Source organism: Xiphophorus maculatus, chromosome 9, assembly GCF_002775205.1.
Source record: "Xiphophorus maculatus strain JP 163 A chromosome 9, X_maculatus-5.0-male, whole genome shotgun sequence".
Lineage (NCBI taxonomy): Eukaryota > Metazoa > Chordata > Actinopteri > Cyprinodontiformes > Poeciliidae > Xiphophorus > Xiphophorus maculatus.
In genome coordinates, this window is record NC_036451.1 from 17,181,365 (window position 1) to 17,204,016 (window position 22,652).

At 39.6% G+C, this 22,652-nt stretch overlaps 1 protein-coding gene across 1 annotated transcript in view; it reads right to left on the reverse strand.

Moving 5' to 3' along the window:
- Nucleotides 1-14,466, reverse strand: part of LOC102220574 (metalloprotease TIKI2-like) — an 81,173-nt gene extending 66,707 nt beyond the window's left edge. Inside the window, exons 1-2 of the mRNA XM_014471199.2 lie at nucleotides 14,034-14,466; nucleotides 9,758-10,327 (exon numbers count right to left, since the gene is read on the reverse strand). Of these exons, the coding sequence (XP_014326685.1) occupies nucleotides 9,758-10,327; nucleotides 14,034-14,147 (684 nt within the window). The 5' untranslated portion in view covers nucleotides 14,148-14,466. The remainder of the gene's footprint in view (nucleotides 1-9,757; nucleotides 10,328-14,033) is intronic.
- Between the last annotated feature and the right edge of the window lie 8,186 nt (nucleotides 14,467-22,652).

The following is a 22,652-nucleotide window of genomic DNA, read 5'->3' on the forward strand; positions in this document are numbered from 1 at the left end:
TTGTGGCATGTACTGTATGTGACGGTAGAGCTACGAAGTTGGACAGTGGAGTGAAAAGGGACTGGGTCAAAATTTGTGAATTTTCTTGAGATTGGTGAGACTTATTAGAAGCTCATCTAATAAAGGTGAAGAAATGCTACATCAATAGAATGGGTTATTTATCTATTTAGCAGATATCACTCAGAAATCAAAAAGGCTACTATAACAAACTAAAACATTGCATTGAGTCTGCTCTGTTTCCTGAACCCTTTTTTGGAGAGAAGACATGTAATATCCTTGATTCTCTACACTCCTGGCCTCAAACAAAAGATGATCCTTGGTTAAACAAAGGTTATAAAACAGCAATGTCCCAAAAGACAACATTCCAGAGGGGTCACGTGGGTCTCTGAGGAAATCAGTCAGTCACATTCTTGTCTGTGATCAATCAGCCTCTGACCTCAGCCAAACCCAGGTCAAATCAACCCATCTTTAAAACCACCTGCCCTTGGCACAAATAATAACCTCCTGCTCTTTATTATGTCTAGCCATCTCTTTTTTTGAGCAAATACTGTATCTGAAAAAAAGAACATAAACAAGACCACCTGCCAGCAACAAAACGATTCAACCACCCTTTATTGCAATTTCCTCCTTTTCCTTAAGGTTGAGACAATAATTACATAGAAACGAACTACTGTGTAGGTGTGCTTGGCAGCTCTGTTTCTCATTTGAAGGGAAGAAGTGCGTATAAAGATGATGAGAGATGTGAGGTTGTTACAATTTAAGCAGGAAGGAACATTTGTTTTCTCTGTGGGCGAAGAAAAGTGGAATGAAAGAGTACTTTAGTCTGCCAAGCTTAACTCCCAGTCTCAGCAGCACTCAGCTTACACTGGGGAGAAGAAATGTCACAACATAACCAATAAATTAGTCAAAGTCCAAGTCCAATTTATATCTACAACCCATGTAAAAATAAATTCTAAAACAATTAGGTGTTTAACAATGACAAAATATGTACAAGACATAAAACTAACACAACAATAGAAATAGACATAAAGCATGTCACAGAGGAGAAAAAAACTAACATGGAATAAACACACTGTGCTGAAGGCCACCTGAACACTGGCTGCTAAAAGAGATTTAAAAATATACAGTGAAAGTGCCAGTCTAATATTTTAACTGGTGCCAAAGTTTAGGACCTGAAAAAGCACCATGTCTCTGGACAGATGTGTTTATGTGTGAGTGTTCCAGTTAAAAGAACACGGGTAGAAGCAATTATATCAAACTAGAGCAGGGGTCTTCCACTCTAGTCCTCAAGCCTCGTGTTCTACAACTTTTAGATATCTTCCTGGTCCAACAGACTTTATCCAAATGGTTGAATTACCTTCTTACTACACAGTCACATTCTCCAGAGTACTGCTGATAATCTGATAATTTGACATTGAAGCAGAGACACATCTAAAAGTTGCAGAACACTGGCCCTAGAGGGCAGGAGCTGAATACCCCTGAGCCAGATTATTATAGCATTTCACTCCACAACCGTTGCACATACTTGAGGCGCATTCAATGCAAACTCGATGCAGACGTTCGCGTAAAGGTAATTTGCACGACCGTGTCGTGGTGTCGCAAGGAAACTGCTCAGCGGGAAACGATGTTCACATCAAACTGTATGCGACACCGAGCTGAAAAGGTTGAGTCAGGGCAACCAGTGGAAGGGATGCATATCAGGAAGACTGCCACTTTGTGTTGCACTAACAGTTGTGCAGTGGCTTCACTGGCATAGAAGAAACACAGCTAGGCGTCCAACTAGATCATCAAATCTGCGAGTATCCATTGGGATTGAGGGAAATTAAGGAATTCGTCAGGAGAAATGTAATGCAATCGGCAATACACACAGAACCCCAGAGTATATTGAAGCCTTTACTGAAGCATAAAACACTTTGCAGTGTCAGAGACAAGTCCCGATAAAAACTTGTATCATATTCTTTAGATCTCACCTCAAAGGAATTGACATAAGCTTTACTGTCTATAATAAATGAAAGGATTTTTTTCAGTAAAACATGACTTATTTGTTTTTATTAGCAATGATTTATCATGATGGACCAGCAGGGAACATGTAGCTTACATGTCTGGCTGTCACCTGTTGATTCTGAGATGTCAGCTACATTTGTTATGCCATTGAATTGTGGCTGTCCACATGGGATTTAAAAAGGGACTACGTTTTCAACCAGATAGCGAAATTGTTTTGTTAAAAAGTCATGGATTAATAAAATAATACTCAGTTAAACATTACATTCATTATTATTATTAATTTTTTTGTAAAACTAAAACACATTTTTAGATTAGAAGGGCTTATCAATGGTGGTAAATATCTAATCAATATCATATATTTTATATCTTTATTTGACAGAATTTAGTAAATGAAATGCCACCCAAAATCTTTTCTTTCCAATGTACTGAAAATATGGTAGAGTCATTACTTTAGATTTCAGGTAGTCTGAGTGAAAGGGGGACATGGCCTCAGTTGGAGTCAGGGAATGGAGACAGGACTGAAAGTTTATAGGGACGCACATGTTTTACAGGCATCTTGGTTTGACTGAGTATGGTTTTGAAAAACAGTTTGATACAATTTCTTTGAAGGAAAAAAGAAAAACTTCTGGATATGCAATTAACTTTTAGCATTAGCACTTTCCAGTCATTTCTTCTATGTTTGTTAAATTGGAAGAGAGCGAATATGTTTTTTCCATACAGGAAAAACATTTGCTGATTAACTTCTACCGAGGCCTTTGTGTAGCCACTTTGTATTTTTCAATAGGCTCCTGCCTGCTGACTTTTTCCAGACATGTGTTCAAGAAATGCATTACTTTTCTCCCAAAATATGAATCAAGCTGAAGATTTGTTGACGTTTGTTTTGTCTACTGTGTACAGTGCCGATGTAACATCCTCCATCTCTCCTACAGAGTTCTGTCCAGGATATAATTCTCTAAATGCTTCTGGATGGCAGAGAGCTATTTGGTCATTAAGAAGTCTATTAAGTCATTAGAGTAACAGTGGAACTGCCGTCTGCCTGCCGAAAGGACCAAATGATCAGCCTGATAGGTTTTACCTAGCAGTTTTCTACATATTTGCGGACGTAATTATAGGTTAGTTGACCTAGTGGACCGTGACTCAGATGTCACGCTTAAAGAGACATTGGACGTCAATAACACACTTTAAAGGTAATACCCCCACTCTCCCCTTCCCTTTCTCACATTTTTCCACTTGGTGTGGGTGTGTTATTGTGTGTTCAAATGAGCAGTAAGTGAGCAATGACACAGTCAGACCCTTGGGTCATGTCAGACAGAAAGAAGAAAGCAAGAAGAAAGAATCAAAAGGGAGGCACAAGGTTAGAGCAAACTAGAGCAGAGTTCAGACACAGAATTTCCTTTTCCGTTAGTCAGATCACGGTCTGCACTTTAAACTTAGACATACACACCCCATCACTGTATGTAAATATTTGGATTTTGGCATGGTTGCATGGTATTCAAAATCCTCCCTTAAATATGCCTTTTTGGATAAATACTATCTAAGGGAAATATTTAGCATGATTTATGACATGTGAGGATCCTTGACTGTTATTTAAAACAGTGCTTGCTCAGTCAGTGCAGACATTTACTCCTCTGAACTATGAATATTGAGCTGCTCATCATAAACACTTGTTGGTGAATTGAACAGCCAGAAGCATCTGGATCTACACAGTAGAAACTCCCCCTGGATATTCTACATTGTAGTGTCTTTACCTTTTTTATGTATGTCAAAATACTGATTTGTTTTAAGGAAATATTTTAGTAGGTTTTCTGGACTGAAAAAAAAAAAAACACAAATCAAATTCAGCAGCATGTAAAAATATAGTGACTAATGGAAAACAGATTGTGTGGCTATAAACAGTTAATAGAACCATTTTTTTTTTCATTCAGACAGAAAAAAGTATCTTCAAGATCAGTTGTTGTAAACCCACTGAGTGTCATTAGGTTTTTTGTTGTTTTTTTTCATTATACAGTATGTCTCCATAAAAATTATAATGTCTAAATGTTAACATATTGGACTTAATACTACCCTGATAACATCCACAGTTACAAAACTATGGCCATATCTTGAGATCTATAGGGTGTGGAGCATACTGTGACCACGCACATATGAGACTGAAGTCATAGCAATAAACAAGTCTGAAGAATCCACCAAGTTCATCCACCCACAGGCTGATTGTTTTTATTCTTAAATCGGCTTTTACCCCTGACTTTTTAAGATATGGAAAGGAACTGTCTTGTATTGATCAAGCTTCAGTTTGTGATTATAAACTCAATGTTTTGTATTTATGAATTGTATCTAATCTACTCAGTTTTCTGTAAGAAGTGGTGTCTACCAGCAAAAAAAATATTAAAATTTGCTAATGGGTCTTAATCTGTCATCTTTCATAAAACCCAACTAACCCAAATGTGGACTATATTCATAATAAACTATATAAACTATATAATAAACATAATAAATATTATTAGTATTATATAAAGAATTTTGAAAATAATACAAATTTTGAATAAAATGAAATTAAATCCCATTTTATGATTATATGTAATTGTTGAAAAAAGTTCATTATACACTAAAACAAACTGATATGCAAGATTAAGAGCATATGTAATAACTGGATACTTGCAAATAAGAAATGAAAGTAGAATGGACTAAGGGTACTACCAATCTAAGAAATTATGAAGTCTCTACATGGTTGTTTATACTTCTCCTGCTTGTTTTATAAATTGTGGGTTTCTCTGACAGCTGTGTGTTTGGCGCCACCCTTTGACTTGGAGATTTATTGTTGCTGTTTGCTAACATAATAGACACAGTCAGCAAATCTGTGCCAAATGGTGGAGAGTGTTGGTGCCTAGACCGTAGGAGGCACAAACAGATGTTTGTTTATTCATATTTCAAGTTTGATGGTGGAACAAAAAGCAGGATTATAGATTTACTCTTACAGGATTAAATCTATAATATAGTAAGTAATGTTTACAAACACACCAGCCGTGACACTTCACATACTGCTAATGTTGAGGTCCTTCAAAATGTCATTGCTGGAGTGTTTCATTAGCTATAAAGCACTCCTTATCCGACACAGATGTCATCCTGAATCTTCAGTCTGAGAAGGGACCCTGAAATGTTCACCAAATTAAAACGATTACAAGCAATATTAGGAAAATAGAATTCATTTTTCTTACTGGCTGGCTAGTATGACCTGGTTGAAAATAATCCACATTCTACATCTGATTTGCTGATCAAGCTCTCACAATGATTTCCATCACCAGAAGTTGCTGGCTTTGAAGGCAGCTAAGTGCCGAGACTCAGAAAGAAAGAGAAATTGTATCACAAACCCATAAAAAAGAAGCCTAGCCAATATAGAGCCCAGGCCTGATCACTGTCTTGAGATTTGATTGAAATAAATGTTTTTCATTGTATCATATGCATTGTTATTTTTATCAAATTTTATGTGAAAGTTCTCCTTATTTTGTCTTTCCTCCACACCTCCAACTAAAGAATCATTTTTTTCCACCTAGCTCAGTTCTATGCAGCGAAAACTATACAGTCACCCGACAGCCTGCGCCACATAAACTAGTTGGAGCTGCTGTTGCACCGCCATCCAAGATGGGAAACAGGATGGTAAGAATTAATCTTTTAGACACAGTTTGGATAAATTATGTTATGCATATGTTATGAAAGTGCTCGAAAGTGACTGTTTATGTTTTTAAGACAGTTTAACATAGCTTCTTACAACCACAAGAATAAACACTTAAATGAGCATTTGTACTTCACAGCAGACTTCAGTCAAGTGTTTTTCTTGTCAGAGTCCTCTCAAGGAAGAAAAATAGCACTATTAACACACACACGCATGCATACACACGCACATGTGTGTACACGCCCACACGCAATGCTTTCAACTATAAACCTTTGACCAAATGCAACAAGTGATTTCTGCTCTTCTGTCAATTTATTTTCTTCTATCACTAACAGGTGTTTTACTGTCATTTAAAACACATTTTAAAGCTTCATATGTTGTTCCACTAGCCACTAAATGTCACCTGTTTCTGAAAACTATTCTTGTAACTACTGATTGTAAATTCCTGCAGGAACAAATGACCAATAGGGTTGTATTTGGTTGGTGGAGAATCCCACTTAAGCAGAAGGATACTGCAGTAGTCACGCTGACTGAAATAGGCATTGTAAACATCGCAGCCCTTAAAAAAAGGATGAGACCAAGAGGAAACCAGATTCTGTCACCTCGCAATCTCAAAACCTTTAACCCTATTTGATCTTAAGTGATGAAGTGACAAGTGACATCTCTCTCCCTGTGTGATTGCACTGGTCCCCATAAAAAGCAGCCGATGGAAACTCAACTTGGTCAGAGACCGAGGTGGGCAGTGGTGTTGCCGTCCAGCTCAGCAGTACCTAGAAAAGACCCCAGCAGACTGCCAGTCTCCTTACTGCTTCGTTGCTCATGACTCCACCACCTCCTACCATGACCTCTGACCCCTGCCCAGGAGAAAGGCGCCACCAATATGATGTAATTTCTCCTTAACATGGGCCGCTGGTCTCAGCTGAAATGTGACCCTGGGAAAGTAAATATGTGTGTTTGCTTGGTGGAATAGAACGAAACTTAAATTAGAGAAATTTCTAGCTTACATGTTCAGGGGGCTAAGTGACATACATAGTGACATAAATAATCAATTTCAGTTTGGCAATGTGCATCACAGTTACATACCACTATTGCTATTTTGTGACAGCTGATATTATTAAGAGATTTGATCAAAAAGAAACATTTTTTTATTATTTGAAGCAATTTTTAGATATTTGATGGATGCGTTTACTTGATAAATACTGATGGCACTTTAATGACCTACCCCTGTGGGAAAAAAGGAAGCCTTTAAAGGGATACTGATGTGCAGCTTGCACTCTTTGAACTGACTAAACTTTCTCCGGCCTTTTCCAATCTGTGCTCAAAGCATTCGCTACTCGCTGTCCTGCCCACCTGTCAAGTTGCATCAGCCCTCAAAGAGCCAGAGAAGAACCATGCACCATGACTTGCCTTTATTTCCACAGCCTCTAAACTGTTTCTCACAGTCATATTCACACCTCTCTGAGATCTAAAGAGACCACAGAGAGTTCTCAGACAGGCAGCGCTCATGTTAGACCGCCATAGTTTATTGTCAAAAGAAGACTGGTGTGCCTAATGTTTCTATATGCCCCAGAATATACTGTAGATTACTTTCCATCCATATATCCATCCATCTGCCCATCCATTTGTCCATCCATGCATCTGTCTGTCTATCCACCTGCCATAAATCCAATGTAACCTTTTCTTTCTATACTTTAGGAACAGACTGAGTGAGTTTGGCAACCTTGGAAAATTGAGTCTCGAAAAGTATGGAGTTTTTGCACAAAAATGTGTTGAAATCACATGTATCTCCAGGACCAAGTTCTGTTGAAGAAACCTCTGTGTAGCAAGACAGTTCCCCTTTCTGCAAAAGCTTCTCTTTAAATATCACAAGCTATAACTATCTGAAAAAGAACAAAAAATACTGTGAGGTTTGGAATCTTTACAAATTCAGATTGTCTTTTTCTTAGTGATTCAGACTCGTGTTAGCAGGGAAATGACGCACCCCAGACTCAGCCTTACCACTGTTTCAGCACACAGTCTATCCCAGCATAATGTGTGTGTGTGTGTGTGTGTGTGTGTCTTTGACCGTCTTTCTGGTGCTTCACTTTCCTTTAGTTCACACCCACACAGTTTCCCTTTTGACTTGAGGTCTAGCCATTCTCCTGACCTCATCATTGTTACAGTCAAGCGTAAAAGGATCCAATCAACCATGATCTTCAGATTAAACCTCACATTATTGTAATTGAGAATAATGGTTCCCATATCAGTTTCAGTCCAGCTCTGAATTGTATTTATACATATGTGGAAAGAGAAGGACCCAAGAGTCAGAAGTTCAGAGCACACAGGTTGGGTTGATTTCCTATTAGTCTCTTTTTTTTTTTTACTGATTCTCCCACCAGAGCAGTTTATCTCTGCAGATCCTCCACAGCTCCTGCTCCACTTATTAATGCTGTCCTTGCACAGTCTGTGTCAGCTTAATAGGTAAAAAGTTGTGTCAAACTCATTCCTTTCCATTTTAAGATTATGGATTAAACAGTGCTCTGTGAGAACCTCAATGCTTGAGACATTACTTTATAACATAACTCTGCTTTAAACACAACAACTTTCTCCCTGACCTCTCTGCTGTGATATTTAGTCTTCATGAAAATGCCTGTTTCCTAACGTTCTCCAACCAAGCTTTGAGGCCTCCACTGAATAGTTGTAAACGTACTGAGAATAAATTACACACAGGTGGACTATTTTCACTCATTAGGTGACTTCTGAAGGCATATGGTTTAGCTTGATTATATTTAGGGCTGTAAAAGTAAAGAGAAGTGAATAAGAATGCATGGTGCAAATTTCAATTTTCTATGCTTCAATATTTTTGGAAGCTAGCTGTCCTGTTGCTCCCAGTTCATGATTTTGCAGTACTTATTTATTGGTAAGTACTTTGTCCTTACCAATAAATCCAGTTACATTGTCATTGGTGGTTTTGATAAATATCAAAAGGTTTCAGCATTTTTGAAATACACTGTGTGTTCAGCTATGCAGGACACGCTTTGCAACAAAGTTTTATAGCAACACAGGCCCACTTTAAATGCAAGCTTCAACTACACACATAGGATGAGAATACCGCGGCACACATTAGGGAAACGGCATGTCTGCGGCACAAAACAGATCACTGGTAAGTCCACCCAAAGCTGGAAGCCTTTACCCTCGTCATTACCGAAAAACGGTGCCTTGCAGCTGCTTATTTCTAGGGGCAGCAAAGCTCTCAGGCATGTGCAGTGCACGCAGTGCCGTTTTGACAGCGTAGTTAGAAAGTACTGATGAAAGCGGAGAGGCTCAAAACGCTCTGCCGCTCAAATTAGCTGTGGACCAATCTGTGCCGTCACGGCCCCCTGCAGATTCTGTTGCAGCGCACCATAAATGTTCCTATGTGAAGCCTCTGCATGGCTACAGCAAGCCTTTATACAGAGTAGAGGAGAGCATCTTTTTCTTGCTGCTGCGACTCACTGCTGGGTTTTCAATTACATCAAATACGTCTCATGATTTTATGCCAGAACAAACTGCATTCGTGCTTTCTTTATCCTTCTACAAAAATTCTCATGTTTTACTCATCAGATAATTAGTGTCTCACTAATATTTTAGTCTCCAGTAACAGTCCTAGTCAAGCAGTTTGGCAGAAATAGAGCCACTCTATGCTGATGGAAGGGAGAGCTCCATGCTCTCTTCATCTTTGCTAATCTGCTCTCATGTACACCACTCATACTGATACCCTTTCTGCAGATTCAGCTGCTGAGCATGTTTGTCTAGTGAGGTGGAGAGACATCCATAACCATAAAGCTGTCTCCATACAGACACATTTTAGCGCTTCCTTCTCCTTATATTGTCCTCTCCCTCTTTTTTTGCTCACTCTTTTAGAATCCGTCCATATACACTAAACTTTTATAGTAGACTATAAAGCCCAACCTTTTCCTCCTTCAGAGCTACTTTACTGCAGCCAGAGTTATGACCGACACACAAAGTAAGATTCTGCTCAAGTTCTCCAGATGTCCCAGCTGTCTAGACTCAAAAACAAAACAACAGACTAAAGACGAAAGAGCTTCGCTTTCTCCTTCTTACCTGAGAGAAGTTTAGCCCATTAAGGGGGTGACACTGCTCCTCAACCCGCTCCACTGCGCCCGTCTTCTTCCTCATTCGTTCTGCCTCTTGAGCCAAGAACAAGTCCAACACCGGAGTCCCTCTGGACCGGACGTCCCACTCCGTCAACGAGTTTACCATCAGCATCACCCACACAGGCCTCTTTCTCTCCCAGTTCCCTGCGATAGCGTTGAACAGATAGTCGGCGTACAGGCCACGACCTCTCTGGTCCGCCGTCATCCAATAAGGCATCATGTGTTTGACGTAGTCCAGGTGGCGTTTGAGGCGACGGTACAGGTCTCGCGGCAAAAGGGTCTGCAGGTTTTCTCCGTGGGGGAGCAGTTGGCAGCTAGTGAGCTTGGAGATGGTCAGAGGATCTGTGAGGTCCAGCTCAAAGAACACGTTGCTGCTGCTTCGGAAGGCTTGCTTGGAGCTGTCGGGGATGAAGTCCCAGACTCGGGTGTAGGGAACGTGGATGGTACCAAACAAGTAAGAGGGTGGCTGAGGAGGTGTGCGGTTTATTCTCCACAGGAAAGAATTCAGCTCGCTTTGCTGTGGAAAAGGGAGAGGAAAACCAAAAGTATCACTTTAGAGCAGTTAAGCTTACATTAGAACTAGAGCTGAAGAAATATTTCTCTGAGCTTAAAAAGAAAAGAAAAAAAGAAACTAAAATGAAAACGGGTTTTTGTTCAGTAACAGAGAATTGTGGATTTGAAGTAGTTTATAGCAAGGCCTCCTGCATTGTAAACAGACCCTCGTGTATTGTTGAGGTACATACTTCTGTTGCCAAAGCCTCTTTTCACCATGTGTAGCATTTTCAAGGCAACAGTGCAAATGTAATGCGGCGTTGAAGCTTATAAAAACAAAAAGCCGAAAGAAACCTGCTCTCCATTCTGACCTCACTGTGATACTTTTGTTTGTGATGTTTTTGCACTCGCCACAAGACAGGAGATGCGATGCTGACAGTCCTAAACACAGCATTGTGTTTTTCTGTGGTTTCCATAACAGGAAGCATTTGTCTGTTATGCTTATATTCATAAAAAACAATGTCACAAAGGAAATTAAATAATCATAGTCATTTTAAATAAACATCAGACCGTGTTGCATTTTAAATATGTTTCTTGTTAAGAGCTCAGCGAATGTGCCGTGCATGTGCTATGGCTTTGATGTTGGCATTATTCGAATATGAAAAAAGAATTTGCTTCTCTAAACAATATGACGCTGCTGGCCACCGACGCACAGTGTAATCAGGCGACTGAGGGGATGAAACCCATTACAGTAGAATAAAGTTATTCTTAGAAAATGTTTACCTCCACAATTAAATCAAGAAGATTTCCCTCATCTGCGCTCTAGCCATACTGCATGCTGCCAAGTTTGCCTTTAAAATTTCAAATAGCAGCCAAAATGAGCAAAGACTTCTTGCTGGATGTTCTCTTTAATTAATTGCAATGAGCATCCAGTATTTTTCCTGGCAGTCTGCTGCAAGGGCAAACTAAACAGAGCTGCTATGGTCTGGATGATTTCATTACAGTGGTTTGAAGTCTTTGCAGATAAGCCGGGACACTTAAGAAGAGTAGATTTTGAGTTTTATTTTGTTTTTAATATTTTCCTGTCAGGGTCGGATTTGTAAATTCGCCCTTCATCGTATTTCTGAGAAATGGGAATAGGGTATTTTTGTTCTGAGCACCAGTGCCAGCCCAAGTAGTTTGAGGTCCTAAGCAGAAATCAATTTAGGGCCAAGCTCCATTTAAGTCCACCATCCACCACAACACTACTGACTTCCCTTGATATTGTCCAGTATATTGTTCAGCGAAATCAGTGGCTTTCACCAAATTCCATCTTAGGGGTCTTAGGGTAAGACATACTGAATATAGATTTTCAGATATTTATTTGTTGGGGAGAAGAAAAAGCATCTTTTTTGGTTCCCTAATTCCTGGCGCACTGGTAACGCTGATGCACACACTCCACCCCAGTAGATGGTCATAATGCATCTAAAGCATGTCTGCCAACCGAACGGATTATGCATTGAGTACTTCAAGACTACAGTTTTACTTTAATGCAAAACATGTTTTGTGAGCGCTGACACCAGGGCTAACTTTAGCTACAACAGGCAGCAACAAAACAGATGACAGGATTCAGAGCCAAAATAAGTAAATCCACATCTGACAAAACTGTTCATGCATGTGTATAGTCATGATTGATTCTGTCATGATTGAAATTTTATTCTCAATGATTGCTGATGGTAATCCATATTGTTAATTCATAAAGGTGACATTTGAAGTGAAATTCATTTAGAAAAATTGGATTAATTTGGGGGTAATTACTTACAAAACCTCTAATTAATTGAACAAAAAATGTGTAATGCAGTGCCTTACACAGACTGATGTTCTTAAGCTTCTATTTCAATTATTTATGATGGCAACAATGCTTAATTTCTCATAAGGTTGGACTACTATAAATGACCAATAAAAAACATTTTTAATGTAGAAATTTAGGTTTAATAAAGTGCATGTTTATTACCTGCTTAAGGGTTTTCAAAAGATATTTTTAATATGACAAATGACCCTCATCAAATGTATTTTCTTTATAATGTATCATTTACTGAATATGACTGTGTATATTTCCAAGTTCAATATAGCATTCATATCCAATCTTGCTCCTGTTCCTTCTTGATCTTTTCACAAATAGTTGACATGTGCATACAATGTTTTCTTGACTCAGACACAAGCAGCATGAATTGTTAAATAATCTATAAATCATGACTCGGTTATCACAAATTTGTGTGTTTGTCAACATGTCCAGTATGTTGCATTTTTTTCCCCTGTTGCCGACACAAATAGAGTGGTGACAAATATTGGAAAACATCAACAATTGACAAACAAGCATGTATACAAATATAAGGAGGGATAGATTCAATCATTTAGTTCAATTCTCCATATGAAGTAAATGTGTTGCAGAACATATTTGAAAAACTTTAACACTGCCAGACAAAAAATGTAATGTAGTTTTTAATTGCGGTAAAAGTGATAAATATTGTCAAGAAAACATTAAAAAACGCAGACGTTTTAGATAAAATACAAAAAAAGGGGACATTTTGTAACTTTTTTGTTAAAAAGAAAAGTTCAATAAACAGTTTAGTTTTAAAAGATCACAATTTCCTGATTCGTATTACTTATGTTGGCTTTAAAGGGTTAAGATGACTTTTAGACACGGAAAGTGTGGTCGTGCTTGACTTATAACCGACAAGAGGAGAGATCCCCTCTGCTGAGGCAGGGCGGACTTTTTTTGGAGAGCTTTGACGCGCGGTGCTCCTTTTTTTATGAGGGTAATTACTCCTAATGCAAAACAGAGACCACTGTACTGACGCATACAAATCACACGAAGCGCAGGGGCACGAAGTCTTTACATTGAACTCTAAAAACAAAACCAGTTTTTCAGACATAATGATATAATGACATAATGATAATAACCTCACTGCAGATACTTGGAGAGCGATTTTCAAGTGCCATACACCTGTTTCTTAGGTGATGCATTTTTTTTCTTCCTGTCAGCAGCAAAAAAAAAAAAAAAGCGTGTGGGATGTATGATTAGTGTTCCTCTGCGCACATAGGAAAATCTTTGATTTGCCCTGTAATAACCTGTATTTGTTTAATAAGCCGCACACTGTGTTGAAACATGACCACTTCAGAAAGGTCAATGAAACTTTTCCAAATGAAGTTAAGTCAACCGTGGGTGTTCTCTACTTTGTCACATAAACAGCCGTAAAGTTGGCAAGCGCGTAGTTTCCTTTGGCAAACCCGCTCATTGGGAAGGCCGAGATCTATACAATCCTATAAAGAATCTCTTTATATTTTTACATGTGTATAGTAATAATAATAATAATCATAACGGTTATTAATATTACTGTTGTTAAGAAGAAAAATATATTGTTTATAAATTATGTATTTTGTTCAAAGCTGCAATTTTTTTCAAGTATTAAGGCATCAATACAATAGATTTTTGAATAATTATTTTTGTGTGCCGTTCAGCTATGTTTAACACCCATTATTCGATGTTAATTCCAGTTTTTCCATTCTCCAAACTGCTATAGTATAAATGCAAACATAAAACAGAAAAATCATCTGCTATTTTGCTAGTAGAGCTGCAAAACATGCAGGTCTGTGTATTTTGCCACGGACTTGTTTTCTCAGAAGCAAATTATGTAATGAGTCTAATAAAAGGACTCTTCTGCGCAATAAAATCCCCCAATAAAACTCACCGACTTCGGTGGGTCGCACTGCCTCGGTCTGCCCGTACGCCCCGCACCCCAGGGTGCCACAGTTTGCAGCAGACCGCCCAGGAGGATCCAGCTGAACACCGGCAAGTAGAACATCTCCCCGAGGTGACAGGACACTTGTAGCACAGAACTTTTTTTTTTATTTATTTTACTCTCTCTGTCAGACTGCGTCCTCTCCTCTTACTCTCTGTGCTTTGAATTAAAGAGTAAAAAGAAGCGCTACCGGTGGCCTCTGGGCTCACATGTGCAGCTCGGCTGGAGCACCATCCCGCCTCTTCACGCACTCCGCCTCTGAGTTTGTTTTGTTTCTGTCTGCAGTTTTTCTCGTGTCTCTTCGCACGGAGCGCTCCGGGGCCACGAGCTGAAAAAGTCTTAGGGAAAAGTTTGCGCTGCGCGAGTTTGGACGGGGGCGAGACAGAGAGAGACGCAGAGAGAGAGAGAGAGAGGTGGAACGACATGAGTACACCCCTCACCCCTCCACAACATTAAACACAAAGTATGCATACACCACCACAGCCCCTTTAGAGAGGAGTGAGCAGCAGGTCCAGAGCGGCGGAGGACATGCGTGTGTGAGAAAAGACCCTAAAGATAGACGCAGAGAGAACGCTGCGAGGTTTAAATCGCCTTGTATTCTTGAATTTACCTCAATATTATGTCTGTCACAGCCGGATCTGTACTGTGTACTAATCAGCATTAACGAGTCCCTCCAAATAATCACTTAAAATATACAAATCTTATAGAGTTGGTGATTGTGTATATATTTTCTTGCCGCAGGCAGGGCCGGTTGGTAACACCGAATAGTGCAGCTGCTTGCCTTAGGGCTCAGGAGAACTTAACATGTACACAGAACCTGCTCACACTGCATTTGTACACACACAGAGACATATGAAAAAATTCATAATTTCAAAGTTTTGATAACAGACCCATACCCTAGAGCTAATTTTGCAGTTTCTGTCGCCTGAGAATGTCTTTTTGTAGAGGGGTGGGGTGTGAGGGGAGTTCTTGTTAGCACATCAAACTTGACCACTTTTAAGTAAAATGGTAGGAAAAAATGCCAAATGTGAAGAACATGTGCCCCTACTTCAATATCTCTAAGTAGAAATGTCACTTGCCTTCAGAAGTCACCTAGAAAAGACCAAGCATTGATTATTTTACAGGAGGTTAGTATTGCTGTGGTGGAGGTTGAGCTAGAGGTGAGCCCCAAATATAATTTTTCTTGGGGCTTTACATAAGCTTGGGCCAACTCAAGCTACTGCTCTTTTAGTTGTTCATTTCTTGACACCCCTAAGATACTGATTTTTTTTCTTCTTTTTTAGTAACAGGAGCATCCAGGCATGGGACAGTATTGGTATACCAAGGGTTAAAATAGTCCCCCAAATCTCACTACCATCTGTTGCTGCACACTGCTTATCAGCTTGCTAAAAATAACTGCATGTCCTTGCTTGCAAGAAAGATCATTTTGACTGAAAACATTTAGAGTCCAGTAGAACCTGGACAGTCGTGGTGTGGTGGTGGGGGTGGGGGAAGCACCACCTGTCAGTGCATTGTTACAAAACTGCAGTTGACAAGTTACAGCAGCATGACTGTAAAGCACCGGGCTGCAGGCTGGCTGCCTCAGCAGATAGGCAGTTAATATCAGCTTAATGTGCTTTTGAAGTTTGCCAAAATTAAAATAAATTGATGCTATAGGTAGCACTTATTACTGAATCAATCAGATTTTTAGCATCCATGAGAATAAATGTTGCTTTTTTTGTTTTAATTTAAAGCACTAGATTATATCAGCATTCAATTTTGGCATTTTTTTTACTAATAATTAGTGGTGGAGTATTATTTTTAATAGAGTTAATTGATTAATTACAATTGATGGCATTTTAATCTAAAACCAAGTATTGACAAAATTAGCAACAATTTGGATTCAAATATGTTGCTGCTAAATTATTGAATAGACAGACATGTGAGCTCAACAACAAAAACATTTATTGTTTTTAGTGTTATTTAGGTCATTCAACCATCAGATTGGCGCAAAGTGTTATTATACATTCAGCTTTCAAACCCTGATTATTCATGTAATTTCAGTGAAAAAATACATTGTCAGAAATGTGGAGTTTGGATGCTGACATTAGTGTTTGGGTCATGTATGGTAGCCGCAAGATATTTTGCATTGAGATGATACGTTAGGCTTGAATAGCTTCAGTGATTGGCCATCTCCTTTTTGTACAACAATAGCGTTTTCCAGTGTCCAATCAGATCAAATTAACTTCCACTATCCTACATGGTTGAACATGGGTGAACAGTGGATGGATGGTCAGACAGAAGGATGAATGGTTAATACAGTAGGTATGGGCGCATGGCTTCTATTTCCTGTCTGAATGCGAGTTTTCTTCTCTTAAAAGCCGGGAACCTACAGGGCAGCTTGAGAAGTTTGTTTGTTTTCCGTTATTTTCAGCACCTTCATTTCAAAATGTAAATACACAATGTTTCAAATGCGACAACGCGCATCCTCCTCAAATTCTTGCTCGACAAAACCCTTGTTCGGGGATCTTGTTGGGGCAAAGAGCCTTGAGCCCTATCAGCATGATTAATGAACACAAATAAATAAGTACGATTAAAGAGAACAGTGAGAATTGTTTCATTTATGTTACCTGCAGTCTTCTTTTAAAGATTCATTAGTCATGATGTGGAGCAGGCGGATCTGGAATAGCAGCCAGTGTTGAGAGAAAGTGACCCCCCTTCCTGCCCGGGCCACGATGTCAACGCTCCACTACTCAGCTGTGACCTCAGTTATTGTTCAAGTGGCAGACTGTGTGACAGAGTCAAGTAGTGGAAATTTATCATGGGGACCCCCTCAAACAAGTGGCACCAGGCCCCCCCGCAGTCAAGCTGGTGGTAGAAAGACCCCAGACAAGCGTTTCTTTGTCCTCGGCCGTGTTCTCCCCGTCCTCTCCACTCCTCTTCTCACCACTCAGCATTCACTTTTGCTGTGGGGCTGTTCTGCTCACGGCTGACTGTCCTTCTGCACCTTTATTGTGTTTTCCATTTCACGAGTGCTGAGTAACTTTGTTCTATTTGTATTTTAAGCACATTTCATAGCGCAAAAATTTGACTTGGACAGCATCTTTTGGCTCCGATTCATCAATCTCTGAGACTCAAAGAAGTAGACAAGTCTTCTTTTTCCTTTCCATAATGTTTCCTCAAATGATTTCACGTGCTTGCAGCAGATAAAAAGCAGTAGGACAATAAAAGCATGATGATGTAACCTAATTACTGTAAACTTACTATGCTGTTTTCCCCATTTTGTGGCTTTTGCTCCAACAGGTGTGGGATTTCATTTAGCTGCTTCAACTGCTCTAACCCAGCCACCTGCGGACTCCAGTGCCTTACTTTAACCACACCTTGCAGAGGGCTTTCTCTTTGAAGGAGCTTTTCGCATTCTTGGCCTGTTAGAAGAGGGCTTATGAGCGCCCCGGCTGTGGGAGATTCCTGGACCGGGGCCAGTGCTTACTGCATGGTGTGCATATAGAGCTGGGGACGAAAGAAGACTTTAGAGTTAATGTTCTGTAAGCAGATTGCAAAAATGCCCTCATCTACAGAGGGCAGGTTTGGGGAAGGCCTTGGAGAAACGGAAAGCCTCCCTTTGCTACTCGTAAAGGTATTTTTTTGAAATAGTGAACAATGCATGTCTGTAGTTGAACCCTGTTAATATGCTTTCCAGCACTTTCTCTGGCTATTACATTCTGCGTGAGCTGATAAAGAGGAAAGCACACAGTGAGGGGGGAGAATGAGACTTTGTTAATGTCTGCTTGTCCTTGAGGCTGTCTGATGATGTGCAGAAATCCCTAGCATTGCTCTGCATTCTCTCAACATTAGGTATCGTTGTAGAAACACAAAATAAAAACAATACACTTGTATGTCTTGAAGAATCCAGTGAAATTTGATTGACAATAAGGACGTAAGCAAATTGTATATTATGTGCACAGGGACCCCTAGTGGCGTAAAAAAAGAAACTTCTGACTTTCATTCTATCTCGATCGTTTTCATTTACAAAAGTACTCAGGGTGCTTCAACCTTTCTTCCATTTTATGACTGTGTGTGTTTTATTGGAATTTTGCAGCAAAAATGTAAATACACATTGAACCACAAAGTCGTGCATATTTGTAAACAGGAAAAAATTATACAAGTGTGGTGTGAATGTGACACATACCTGCTTAGTCTTAATAAATTCCGGAGCAGCCAACTGTCAATTAGGAGTCAATTAGGCTACGTTCACACTGCAGCATGAATTAATGCGGCCTGTATCCGATCTCTTCATGACAGTCTGAACAACAGAGACCATTTTTTTTAGAATGCGATCCAGGCAACTTAGCGAAAGCCTGATCGTAGCTGACCTGGACGTCATTGATACTCGACAAACGCCACTATTCTGCGACCTGATACGCGCAAGCGGGAAGAAAAACAACCATGGCGGACCATTATGTGGATTAAGTTGTTAATGTGCTGGCTCCGATCGAACAGCAACTTTAGAATCGTAAGATATGCTCCACCATTAGCATCCACGTCTACTTCCGCAAACACTGAGCTCTTCTTCTGTTTTTATGGCTGATCACACGCTATGTATGTGACGTTATTGCGCCCTCTACTGCGCATGCGGGACACTTTCAGGTCGCTTGCAGTTCACACAGGAGATCGCATACAAGTGGTTGTTCACATTTTGAACTGTGAACGACCATGCCAAAAAATCCGATTTCACCAAAAAATTGGATTTGGGTCACTTCAGGGTGCAGTGTGAACCTGGCCTTAGTTAATAGAGTCTAGATATATAAAACTGGCCTTAGTATAATTCTGTTCTTTGGAGGCCTTAGAGATTTGTTAGAGAGCAGCATCATGGAGAGCTGGGAACACATCAGACAGATCAGGGAAACAGTTGTGAAGAAGTTTAAAACAGGCTAGGTTATGAAAAAGCTTTGGAAGTGAGGCACCATTCAGTACATTATCTGAAAATGAAAGGAGTGGAAACTCTGCAGGAGCAGCAGAAATCCACAGCCCAGGTGGGAGAATGTGAAATCAGCACAGCAATTAGTTCTGCAGTCCACAAATCTGAATTACTACTACACGTCATGCTGAGCACCTCCTCCCTGCTGTGAAACATGGTGGTGGCAGCATCAGGCTGTGGAGATGCTTTTTTTCTGCACTGACAGGGAATTTGGTCAGAGTTGATGGATGCAGCTAAATACAGGGTGATTAAAAAAACCCTGTTAGAGGTTACAAAGGAGTTCAAGCAAATGGAATAGTTTGGATCAAAGCACATTCATGTTTGAAAATGGCCCAGTCAAAGTCCAAACCTTAATCCCATTGAGAATTTGTGGCATGATCCCAAAGTTATTGTTCACAGACGTTCTACATCTAACCTGACTGAGCTGGGGATGTTTTGCAAGGAAAACTAGGCAATATCTTTTGTGTGCTGACCTGCAAAGCTGCTATAGAGATACCCCCAAATGACATGCAGCTGCAGTTGCAACAAAAGGCATTTCAAGAAAGTATTTTCCTTGGAGGGCTGAAAACAAATTTCTACCATTCTTTATCTGGAAAATACTTTGAAAACTTCCACTAATTCCCACTTCATGACTACTTTGTTTTAGTTTATGTTTATGGTTACTTTGTGACAGAGTGTTAAAAGCACAAGGGGTGTGAATACTTTTGCCAGGTGTTATACACAGTTAGACACACATAAACACACACGCACACACACACCCCGACATGCACAGTCTATCCTACCTCCACCCATCTCTTGCTCAGGCTCCAATATCCTCTGTTGTGCTTTGAAGATGTCAAGAAATAATATTGACTGAGTCTCCAGTGAATTGTTATTGTGGTCTCCCTTTTCTGGATTCCATGGTAAAATAGGAGGCCATAAAAAAGGGGTAGGAGGTGAAGGACAATGATATTCGTTACAAAATATGACAGAACTCCAAAAGGGTTCAAAGTTGGGATGACACATAACCGAGGAGGAAGTGAAATGAGTCGACATCTGTGTTTTGTATTGTTTGTTTTGTTGTCACTTAGAGGCTTTGCAGAGTCTCTGTTTAGGTGTTTCCCGCCAGCAATCAGACTGATATCTGCCACGGCCTGTCAATATATGCAGATGATGGCTATCTGTCTTCATCATCCTGAATGAGCAAAAGCAGGAGGAGGAAGATGAGAGGAGGAGATAAAATGGCAAGGGTCACAGCCAGGGTTGTTTTTTTTTTGTTGTTTTTTTTTAAGTATCTGATCCAGTAAAACCGGGGCGAAAAAATGTGGTTGATTCCATGAATTTTAAGAGTGCATTTTTGCAATGATAAACTTAAAACTCATATTGCTCATACTATATGAGGCACACTACCCTGCTAATCCAAAGCAGCATAAGACCAGATGTTGATTCGTGTATTTGAACATGATGCCCAAAGGTATGACGAAGTTTCAAATAGACACTGAGGCAAGTAAAGTAAGTGGACAGAACTTACTGTTGAAAGCATCTATTTGCATACAATTCAAAAACCTATCAACACCTTTCATTTGTCTCTGACTTTAAATCAGACCAGACTTTCCCTGTTCTGTGTAGGTTAGGATTACCCTAATTATATCTACTTTCTGAAAGCCAGATTTTTTTATTTTTTTTTAGGTTGTTTTTTTTACTTTTACTGGACTGAGATCAAATTTTTGCCTCCAAAATTACTGGCTTTTCAGTCTCCAAGCACCTAACTTTATGCTTTGGTTCATTATCTATATGTAGAAGTTCAATTTGTGCATATGCATTAATTTCTTAGCTAATGTCTTTATGTTGTTTCAATATTTGCACACAAAGTTCTTTCCTCACGAGGCCCTTTGTTTTGCTTACCCATCTCTGCCAACACAACATGATGTTGCCATTTTCATACTTCACTGTCGGGATGGTTTTCTTTGATTTGGAAGTTTCCACCCTTTTCCTCCAAATGTAACAAGGGGAAATGCTTCAACTTTGTGCGTAAAAACATTTCTAATATGCAAAAATTTTTTATGTTTCTTTTGGATTAATGGCTTCTTATTTCCCTAAGTGGCCTTTCAGCCAATGTAAGGTGTATTTTGAATCATGTCTTATTTGTAATTATTTGTAGGGTAAGTAAATAAAAAGTTATTTATTATGCAGAAGACTAGCAGATGATTATTCTTCCCACTCAAAGTTCATGGAAACAAAAAAAAGCTATATTTAAATAATTTCCAAACAGCTGAACACAAGGGACCTTTATTAGAAAGATGGAAGTGTCATGCAGAATCTGTTTCATTTATATAGAAACCTCTGGTGACCCAATACCTTACCGAGACTCTGATAAGTCTTTTAAAAAAAATCATGCATTGAAGAATTTCTATTTTAAGATAAATAAAGCCTGCTTGATAATTGGAATCAATTCTGTCCTTTTTGATTTTGGTAAAATGACTCTTTGGATCATAATGTTTCTTTTCCCGCTCTTTTCATACACAGATACCAACTTCCTTCAGAAAGAACCATACCCCATCCCCGTGTTTGTTTTGTAGAGCCGCTGATGCTCTCACATCAAAGGCTTAGCTGCCAAAGTCACCCTGTGATGCATTATACTCTCTCCCACTGATCACCGCCATTGTGAGTAATTGCATTATCCAAATCTGCAGGCCCCCTGCTATCTTCTTTTTTCTCTCAACCCCATTTACCTTGTGAAAGCTGAAGCAGGCGAGGTGGAGGAGTGAAAAGGCTCCTCCTGCTGTTAGGCACATCCACCTTTTAAGCCATTTGAATGGTAAAAGAAAAGGATGCAGAGAAATAATAATGTTTCCCCTCCTGTCATTTCAGCTGCCATAATGGTGTTTCTGTAAATCCCAGGGATGGGAAGTAGTTTTCGCCGGTGTAATAATATTATGGATGCCGAATATCACTAATGTTTGTCTCTGTGATACTGTTGTTTGTCATTGTCAATGTCCTGTTTGTAGTTTATTCAGTCAGAGGCTCCTGCAGCCAGACAAGGCCTTTTTGCATTTGCTGGAGAGTATTAACAGCATGTGTTATGATATCATGAAATCAAAGCCTCAGGTCTTTAGTGATGTGCAGGAACCAGACATGAATTCCAGCCTCAGGGATCAGATGAGCTCTTCTGTAAGATGAAGAAAAAAAGAAAAAGGATTTGGACTCAGTCTCCTTTTGAAGGAGGTTGTATGCTCTAATGAGGTTCTTTGAAGATTAGCTTATTGTTCCAGGTACTTTAATGTCATATGTATAGTAAATGCATGGCATCAAAGTTTGCCTTGGTTAAAAGATACTCTCCTTAAAGTGCGTCAGAGAATGTGAAGTGGATGTTTTAGCCACTGCTGGTCTGTGGTTGCTCTTTCTAGCCTCTGGGAGTTTACAAGGTCTAAAGAAAGCTAAGCCCGTCCTCTGAAAGTTCGGCTTCTGGCTCAGCATTCAGTCTGATGGGATTTTAACCGTTTACTCTGCATTCATGTAGAGTTTGCTTAGTGCCCTGTGGTACTCAGTTTCTGGTCATGCAGCAATCCCGGCGGTGTCGTTAGACAAAAAATCATTTCAGAGAGGAGTCTTAGACATAGTGTGTCTTCTTG